At 33.3% G+C, this 10,270-nt stretch overlaps 1 protein-coding gene and 1 long non-coding RNA gene across 3 annotated transcripts in view; one reads left to right on the top strand and one right to left on the bottom strand.

Moving 5' to 3' along the window:
* The window catches only part of LOC106329472, a 4,039-nt gene extending 2,016 nt beyond the window's left edge, over positions 1 to 2,023 (top strand). The window contains exons 8-14 of the mRNA XM_013768130.1: positions 98 to 267; positions 343 to 648; positions 732 to 855; positions 971 to 1,074; positions 1,150 to 1,209; positions 1,284 to 1,344; positions 1,784 to 2,023. Of these exons, the coding sequence (XP_013623584.1) occupies positions 98 to 267; positions 343 to 648; positions 732 to 855; positions 971 to 1,074; positions 1,150 to 1,209; positions 1,284 to 1,344; positions 1,784 to 1,791 (833 nt within the window). The 3' untranslated portion in view covers positions 1,792 to 2,023. The remainder of the gene's footprint in view (positions 1 to 97; positions 268 to 342; positions 649 to 731; positions 856 to 970; positions 1,075 to 1,149; positions 1,210 to 1,283; positions 1,345 to 1,783) is intronic.
* Positions 2,024 to 8,249: 6,226 nt separating this feature from the next.
* Positions 8,250 to 9,407, bottom strand: LOC106333361. Of its 2 annotated transcripts, XR_001268348.1 has the most exons (4): positions 9,163 to 9,407; positions 8,650 to 8,995; positions 8,462 to 8,584; positions 8,250 to 8,380 (listed from the first exon to the last, which is right to left on the bottom strand). It is a non-coding gene; the product is annotated as an uncharacterized LOC106333361 (long non-coding RNA). The 2 variants fall into 2 exon arrangements; XR_001268347.1 differs by having other exon boundaries at positions 8,250 to 8,584.
* Between the last annotated feature and the right edge of the window lie 863 nt (positions 9,408 to 10,270).

Below are 10,270 nucleotides of genomic sequence, written 5' to 3'. Positions count from 1 at the left end.
CTGCCTCAATTTCGGTAAGCAAATAAACTCCTCCTGTGTTTGAAAAAAAAAAAAAAAAAAAACTCAAAAGTATAGGACTAATCAATTGTATATGCAGCAAGAGAAGTCAGATCCCATGCTGAGCTTGAGATCAGACTTGTAAATGAACTTGGGTTTCCCCCAAGTAAGCAAACTCTTGGGTTTGCTAGAAGTTTGTTTGACAAACTTTCTAGCACCCAAGAGTTGGATCAAAGTTGCAACATCAAGCATGAAGATTATAAAAAAGAGGTTTCCCTTGTCTTTACACTTTCCCTTTTGTTTTGTCATTTCAATAGTCTAAGTCAATTTTCATATTTTCTTAAGGTGTATACTCAAGATGCTTACACGTTGCTATCACTTGGAGTCTTGGACCATGAAGGAAACGTAACAAGGTTCGGCTTGATGATGAAAAGATTACAAGTAGGGCCAATGTTGGCAAGGATGATAGAATCTTCAGAAAAATATGGATGTGGAGAAGAAATCATAAAGATAGCCGCTATGGTGTCTTCGAGAGCAAATGCGCACCGAACACCAGTATCTCGCTCTGACCATATGTCCATGCTAGTAGCCTACGAATCATGGGAGGCAACTAATTTTTCAAAAAAATGGTGCCTAGACAATGGTGTTCAGGTATTTTTCATTATGTCATATATATATATATATATATATCATTCTCGTTTTGGTGTTAAGGTATCTAGTTTGTTAATTTGTAGCTTGCTAAAATGGAGCATGCCAAAAGTCTTATCCACAAATGGGATAAGACTTTGGAGAGTCTTCAGATAAAAGTGACCTCAAAACGAGATGATGTCCAATGTATAAAGAGATGTGTCATAGAAGGTATACTGTTGTGTCATGACTTGTTTTCTGTTGTGTGTTTTGTCATGTCTTTATTTGTCACTGTTGAGTGTTTGGCAATGTCTTCGTTTCATAACTTGTGTACTCTTGTTTGCAGGATATATTTCAACTTGTGCAAAATTCCAAAGTGATGGAACTTACAAGAGCTTAAAAGCTCCGTATGCAACGAAAAGGATAGACCCCACTTCGACTTTATACGAGGTAAGCTTTTAATATATTAATTTCTTATAAATTATCCCTTTTTGATGAAATAGTATTAATAACTTTTCATTGCAGTGGCATCTCCTACCAAGGTTTGTCGTTCATTCGGACACTTTCACCAATTCCATGCAAGAGGTAAATTATATAGCTTTGTTTCTTTTCTATAAATATAAATTATAAAATAGTTTTTCTAATAATAAATTAAATAGGTCACGGAAATTACACTGAAAGGTCTAAGCAAAGTAGCACCTGAACTTTACAGACTGGCAGGTATTATTTTTTTATTTTTAGGTCATGACTTTTTCTCTTATGTATGTTTTCTTCTAGTGGAACATTGCATTGGCTGGTTGATCAAAAAAAAAACATTGCATTGGCTTTCTGTTTCTTTTAGTGGAACATTGCATTGGCTTTCTGGCTTCTGTTTGTGACATTAGATACTTTTCTCTTTGCATTTGTGTAAAAGAAAGTCTGATGTGAAAAACCCGCTACAACAAATGTATCACACTTCTAAGAATAAATTTGGATTCTTTCTATTCGGCAACCCATGTTAAGATTTGCTCTGTTTGGCGATTTGTTAAGAGTTTTGGGCCATCACTTGAAGGCATCTTCTTGTGTTTGGATGCATTGATATTGGGGTTCTTATGTTGTTTTCTATTAGCTCTTTTACAATGCAATCTATAGTAATATTCCTGATGATTTGCTTCTTCAGGTAACTGAAGAGCTGACTGACATAGTGGATCACGCAGAGCAACATCACCACATCATCGGTCCTATATGTTTTCACATAACTAGACTACACGTGTTTGTCTAATCGTCGCCTAATTCCACGTGTTTTTTCTAATTTTGGAGGCTAGGATTGAGACATTGTTGGTATTTTACACGAGAAACACACACAAAAAGATAGAGAGAAGAACTTATGTTCAAAAAAAATAAAAACTATAGAGAAGAATATGAGAGTCTCATTACCGTAGTATAATAACTAGTTTTGTTCACACGAATACATGTTAGTGGTGTGTGTATTAACAATGTGTATATATATACCTTTAACTCAAGATTATGGAGAATCTAAAGAATTCCTGCTTTGTTGAATAAGGACTAGTTCATCTCATTGAAGATTACATGTTAGTGGTGTGTGTATTAACAATGTGTGGAAAACATAGATAAAAAGATAACTATTTCACGTCTCTCCATAATATTGTAGTTGTTGGAAAACATAGATAAAAAGACATTTAGTTTGTTACATTACATGTCAGTTTAAAACAAAATATTTGAGAAATTGAATTCAAGTATGAGCAAGAGTTTTAATTTTGTTTAATATCATATAATTACAGTATGTTTCGTATACACGTATAGTAGATGTTGGACAGGAGAAGTCACTTTGGTTAAAAACAATACACCAAACGCCAGTTTCATAGCCGGGAAAAATCATAGCCGGGAAGAATCCCTACGCTATATTTGCAAAGTGATTTTTTTTAAATTTGCTTAGGTGTCATTTTTGTAGACATTTTTACCAAAAAAATCATGACATGACACAATTAGATATATGACATGACTTATAAAAAAAATGACATGGCTAATTTAAAACTTAAAACTCTAACATTATTTCTAGGAGATATATATATGAGTCTTACACAAAACGTATTACATCGATTGCGAAAGAATTTCATAACTTTACCTAACTAAACTTATTATGCCGTCCTGTGATAACATGCAGCTGTCCACATATGTCTTTCAATTCAAAAAAATGTATTTCATAATCCTTCTTTCCTTCCGTTAGCTTTTTGTATACTAAGTTTGACCATATTTTGTTTTTTTTATGCAGGATCTGTACACATGGAAGTATGAGTCATCTTCAAGGCATAAGACTGTCACGTATTTGGTGAATGGTGTAAGTGATTTTTTTTCCGTGTAACTTGATGGTGTAAGTGATTTTTCTTTGTTATTTTACTGTAATTTACTTTTCTGTACATCTTTTCTTTTCTTTTTTTGGCCAAACACTTTTTTGTACCTCTAAAATCTAACCTATTTGATAAAATATGTTTCAGCCCTCCAACAAAATTGATGATTTTAGCAAGACTAAAGTCAATGTACAGTATGAATATAACACCATCAGGGCCGGCTCGAACCTTTTACGGGCCCTGGGGCAAAATTAAAAAAAAAGTGATCCTTAACCGATGAAATTAAAATTTTGATATTGTAGCTACAAGGTAAAATAAAATCGTTTTCGTTTGAAAAGGTAAGCACAACCATAAAAATAAAACAGTTTTGCTATTTTTAAAGATTTTTTTTTTTTTAGAATGAAATCATTTGCTTCTACAAAAACCTTCAAAATATAACATTTTTAGTCGGCTATACTTCAAAGTCAAGTTAATTTCTAAAAGTGATGTAAAAAGAAAAGCAGTCTGGATTTAAGAATCATAAAAATGAATTGATGAAGCTGAAAGTGAAAGTGAAATGGATACCTGAAACAAGAAAACAAAAAAAATCCTTGGACGTTTTAGAAACAAAAAAAATATTTTGCTCTGCCAAAAATATCAGTGATCTCTAAACAAAAAATAGGATAGTAAAAAATATATTAAAGATCACTTACATAAACTAATCAACAATGCAATAGTCCTCGAAAAATCAACGATTTTGAGATTTTTAAAATTGTATTGTCACTGAAGACGTCTTGATGAAATATACTCATGCCTAAAAAGCTCACATTAGATAACTACTTTTAATGTTGATTATAATATTTTAATATTAATTATAATTTGGTAAAAATTTAAACAAATTAAAATAAATAAGATCTTGTTTCCATAAAGTTATATTTATAAATTTTTTATTTATTAATTTCGTTTTTCTAAAAAGTTATATGTATAGTTTACAAAAAAATAGAACTGCACTACTACATAAAAAAAAATTATGGGCCCTCTCCAGCAATGGGCCCTGGGCGGGTGCACTGCTGGCCCCCGGTCATCAGCAGGCCCTGAACACCATGATGATGACATTTACAGTCAGAGAAAAAACTCAGTCAAATTTCTTCAAGAGCAAGTTAAATCCAAGTTTACGGTTTGAATGGAAAATAATAAGTTAAGTCATGAAAGTGTAAAACTCAAGTCTTCGGATTGGTGTGCCAAGAATATTTTTTTGTTAGATCCGAAAGCTAAAGCGTGAAAACGAAAATTTGAGATATGAAGAATATTATCAATTGTATGCTTTTATTGATTTCTTTATTCAGTTCTTTTAGCATTTATTTTAACTATAAAACCTTAAAAAAATGGATCACGTAACAATTCATTGTTTCTATCATTTTCTTTATTGCAAATTGATACTATGTTTACAAATCATGACGTAAGTAATCTATGAATATATTATTTACAAGACAATTTGCCTTTCCTACAAGATATGTCCATATTTTTCTCATTAATGATTGACAATGAATGGAATGAAATCATGATTAACAATATATTTTGTTTTCACATACCAATTATTAAATAGACAACTTAATCTATGAATATTAATGAGTTTTCATAATATCAAGTAACATATATTTCGGATTGCATAGACTAAAGATAGATTGCCTTTTCAAAAACATTAGTTATATTGTAGTGATAAAGGAAGGAAATCAATATGAAAAATATATGATTCATGTATTCAATGACGTGAATGAATATCAAATATGTTATATATATATATATATATCATTCACAATATGTTTGTTGACAAAATTTTAACTTTGCAATCATTTTTTAACAAAGCTTTACGCCATATCTGACACACCTAAAAATTTAACCAAAAAAAATTGATAAAAAAATTAATCTAAAATTATGATTTTAAATATATACATATATATTCTTAAATATTATTTAAAATAAAAAATATTTTTCTCTGAATTTTATGCTTAATTAAAGCAAATTTATATTAAATATTGGTCAAAATAATAAAATATATAATATTAATAAATTTCATTTTATAATATAATTTAAATTTAAAAAATTTATCACGGTACATGGTGCAGGAAAACACCGAATTTATAATGTATATGGGACGTGTGGAAACTCATGTTTAACGATAAAAAAAATTTCTAGAGATAAAAATGTTCCAAAAAAAATATACACAATTTTTTATAATATTAAAGATATATTCGATTGTCTTTAAAAATACAAGCTCAAAACTCTAAGAGATGAAACTAACCTATTCAACCTACTTCTACAACAAACAAACATCTTTTTTTTTTTTGGAACACAAACATCTAAAACTAAGTTTTTCACACTGCGGACGATGAGTGTGGTCGCTGGCGGGCCGTATGGTCGAGAGAGCATGGCGTGAGTGGATTTAGTATTTATTGATGTTTGTGACTAATACAATCGTATTTTATAGATGAGCAACTGGAAGAATATCATGAAAAGATTGCATGAGAAAATAAGAGAAAAAAAAACAAGCTAAAAAAGAAAAAGAAAATCCGGTTAACAAATTTCTTTGAATATTCACATTTTGTTAGAAACAATCTAATTTATTAAAACAGAAGTACATATATCAATAAACCTTTAGTTTTGCTAAATAATTACAATCTAATGCTACTGATCAAAACACAGTAGTTTTATCTAATTACTAATTTATTACTTCTCTAAATAGTACATTTTATCACGTCTTTTTTTACCTACTATATCTTCTATATTTTCAAACCATGAATCACACCGTTTTTTTACCTGCCATATCTTCAAATATAAACGAGAAACTTATGTTAACAATTCTTAAATAATATACGTGAAAGAGCTTTACAATATTCGAATATCCGGCCGGCTCTGCGACGATTAAGATGCGAAACTATCTCAAACCTAACAGCGATGAAGATTCGAGAGATTACTGGGTTTCTTTATGGTTTTCCAGTCATATTAATCTGTATTAAATGGAGGAAAGAATCGCATGTTACAGCGACAAAGATCGGAGGGGTTTTGTGGATCTCAATCAGTGGAGAATATGCAATTCTTAGCTCAAAGGTTTAAGGTCTTCCTTATTTTTGATGATATGAGGTAAAGGTTTTGGTAGAACTTTTATTGTATAGATGAGATTGTATGTCGTTTGAAAAGAACATGGTTTGTATACGGCTGAAATGGAAATAGAGGTTTACTCTGTTCTGATTTTTTTTAGAAGAAGTCTCTGCTCCTTTGTTTTTCACTTTTATGTTTATCATAATTCAGTGGAACATGTTTCTCAATGGGTTCATCAGCTGATAATCCCGAAAGTAAATTTTAGGTTTCTTTTCATTGATCTGAAGGTGGATATTGGCAGAGAAAAGTTGTGAACCTTCGGGAAAAGATGAAATAAGTCACATATTTTAACTTCGTGTTCAACAGAAAAAAGCACAAAAAACAAATAATTAGTTAGGTTGAAAACAACACTAGAGTTTCGACCCGCGCGGATGCGCGGATATTATTTTCGTTTTCTAACATATAATATTATAAAGTATTGTTTTTGTTCTAACATGTTCTTTAACTTCGCAAACTCACTCACAATTTCTCTTTTCATTTATCTGCAAATTTTAGAGGACAATAAAAGTGAAAAATTTATGTAAGGTTGTGAAATCACTTGTTTCAGCACAAACCACTGTCGAAAGTTTTTGTTTTATTCCTAGTAGTTCTCGTATAAGAATCAAACTTGTTGCTACCAAACCAAAATCTACATTGTCCGTTTCGATTCGGCTATGACTTGCCTTCTTTGCTGATTGTGGAAGCCCCAAGAACACCATCATCTGAAACCTGATGACGATCCTCATGAGGCTCTCCAGCTCTGATCAATATTCCAACACTTTCCACTTTTTTGTTGGAACCAAGAAAATGACCAATCTGACCAGTGACACCACCTCCACGATCACCAAACGGGAAAAGACGCTCAGACATGTCCATATAACCTGAGCTTGAACCGGGATGGTAACGCTTGAAGCAACATATCTATGGATTGTCCATCGCCATTAAAGGGTAGTGGGAGCTTGAGAAGCGATTTTTAAAAGACCGGATCTGAGAGTTCGCCCTAAAGCTCTCAGGCCCGACTATCGAGACTCGTTTACAGCCGCCACCTTTCGACGCCGGAGAGGCCTCTGGCCGCCGGCGTCGGGACCTCCTCTTCAGTTCTTTTCGTTTGCCTTGTCTACAGTTTGTTTCCACCGTGTATGCAAGTTCTCCGACCTGGTGCTCCGTTTCTGACAACATCTCTGCTCACACCAACGTTCCTCTTCGGAGAAAGCTGTTCAGTGCGATTCGAAGCTCTTGCTGTCTCTTTACAGATCTGGTTCCACCGGATCTGAAATTTTTTGGGGGGTTCCCCAACCCGTAGAGTCTCTCGCCGGTTACAGTCGCCGTTCTTCATCAACATTGATTTGCTACTATGCTTACCTCTCTCTCGAGGAATATCCACCCCTTGTTGGGGTCGACACCATTCATCCATCCGGAGTTGCGCCTCATCTGCAAGATCCGTCGCCATCTCCACCGCCTGAGCTCTCCGTATCATCGAAGTTTCTCAGTCCCCAGCTGTTTAAGAAAAGCTTTGGCGTTCTCCCTCCTCCGAGTCTCATCTCACCATCTGTTGGCCAGAGGCCTGAGCCGATGAACCGGCTCTCACCGGATCTATCCTATCTACTCACCCATCGCCGTACTTTCATTTTACCAACGAGGTTCTCTGAGTTATTTACCGAAGCGGGATCGCCTTATCTCTCTTATACGAAGAGTTTAATGTTTGCTCAGTCACCGATGGGTTCACCGGGATCGCCTTCATCACCACTAGCATACTTCTGCCTGGAGAAGCGAACCTTTTCATCCACTACCTCCTTGTTAAGGAGTGTTTCCCTTCCAAACATTAAATGGAAGTGTTCATCCATATCTATAACCGTTTTGCTATCTTGTGTAGCGGCTCGTTTGGGGCCTGAAGATGCAACGGATTTCGTTTCGACGATATTCCGAAGTGCGGATTGGGTGCTAACGTCACCTCTTTATGTGACTATTCTTCAGCTGTCCGACTTTGTCGTGAAAGCTTTATCGACGCATTCGAGCTTCGTCTTGAATTCGCTGTCATCTTCTCATGAAGAACTATCTTGTTTATTTACTTGTGTTATTGTATTTTATCTTTTGAATCAAGGAGGATGGTCCATTCCCTCTTTTTATTGTAACCGAAAGAGTTGAGTTTGAATGAAGTAATTTGTGTCAAAAAAAAAAAAAAAAGACCGGATCTGGTTCATGATTTCATCTCTCCGCTTTTGACGTTTGTCTCCATTCATTGATGCTACTATAAAGTTACTACTCCCCATATTCTCAGTAAGCTAATCCACCTTATATACATTTTAAAAATGCAACTCAACTATCTGACATATAAGATATAGAGAGACCAGATAGCTTAAGAACACGTGTACCTTTTGTCTTGTGTTGCAGAAGATAGTATCTTGATTGATAAATAATAAGCGTCCTATAAAGATCACAAAGTGTATCAAACCTCCACTCTTCTTCCCAACATCAACATAATATTGTTTGATACCCTGGAAAAATTAAAATGTTGTAGTCTCATGGTTGAAGTTAAGAGTTAATCATAAGAAACACTCACTTCAAGAGTCAACCCATCACGCTTCACAAGTATTTCTCAGGATCCATCATAAACTTGTTTATCATCTCCATGATCTCTTGAGGAAAAATAGCAGAATAAAGCAAACATGAACATTGTATCTGTAAGTCTCGTAAATGTGGTCTTTGAAACCTTTGCTCAGCATCTCACCTCCATTACTCTATCAATAATCAAAATTTTAACATACTTGGTTTGTAAACTTCCCCTCTTTATCATTTCATAGACTCGACCAGGTGTTCCAGACATAGCATGTACACCACGCTCCAATAGACTGTATTGTCTTCTTTGTTTGTGAAGCAAGTTCCCTTGATAGAGACAATACCAAAATCTGAATCATTGAGACCAAACAACAGAAATTACACATTAGAAATTCAGATATCTCACGCAACCTAAATTAAAGCTTCCTCATCCTAACCATGTAATACAAAGTGGATAAGAAAAGCATGAAAAAGCAGATACTGCAGCCTAATCTGTAGAAGAGAATAAATGACCTACCTTTGCATACGAAAGCACTGATGTAGTTTCAACTCTTGCGATCCCACTTTCATCATCTTCATAGTTTGACCCATCTCACCTTCATTACTCTCTCCACCCATTCGTATGATTCAACCATCATAGTAAATTCCAGTTCAGTTATTATTATTCATAAGATTTTCAGAATCTGGGATCGGAGAAACGTACATAAGATTACATAAGCTTTTTGACTCGAGGTCCAGACTACGACGGCTACAATGAACTTTTCGGAGGAAACACTGGATAGGTTTAAGCCAATGATTATGTAAAATCATATTTAAAAACTAAAATAACATTAATGAAATCATTGGTTTAATTTAATTTAAGTATGTTTAGTCACACCATATTTCAATAGGCCCAAATTTAAAACATGCCACGGTAAGTTTCAAATATGACTCTATTTTAATAGATTATAGATTAGATGTGCGCATTGATATTTCCCATATTCTTTTGTGGTCTTTCTCCATTAATATCATAATAAATCATTTTTTTTGTAATGTATTATGGCACATATTAATAACCAAACTATGTTTACTTTTTTGTTGCGACAATTATATAATCCCAAAATGTAAATTAGCCTTGGACACATTTATCAGGAACAGAAGAATAGAATTTAACCAAAAAACAAGATTTGGTTCGGGTTTAGATATTATCAATTATATTAGTGAAACTTATATTCCAAGAACCAAAAAATTAGAATCAAATCGGGACAGAACCGAAAACCAAATAGATATCCGAATATCTAATATAATTTATATTTTTTTTATAAATATTAACTATATTTAGTTTTAAAATCATAAAGTAAGCTTTGAAATACTATTTACAAGTAAATACCCAAAAACAAATTACTAAATACGTTTATCCAAAATACTTAAAATTATCTAAATTATCCTCATTTTTTTGAAAACTTCAAAAAAATCTGATATTTAATATAAAAATCCACTTTTGTTTTACTTTTTAACCCAAATTAACCAAAAACGGGAACCAAACCGAAAACGAATGAGATCTAATATTATTTTGGATAAAGTCGGTTTCTAACTTTGTTACACTAACTGAATCAAAAACCAAAATAACTGATCGAAACTGAACC

This window comes from Brassica oleracea, chromosome C3 (genome assembly GCF_000695525.1).
Source record: "Brassica oleracea var. oleracea cultivar TO1000 chromosome C3, BOL, whole genome shotgun sequence".
Taxonomy (NCBI): domain Eukaryota; kingdom Viridiplantae; phylum Streptophyta; class Magnoliopsida; order Brassicales; family Brassicaceae; genus Brassica; species Brassica oleracea.
This window is presented reverse-complemented; position numbering and strand designations above follow the sequence as displayed.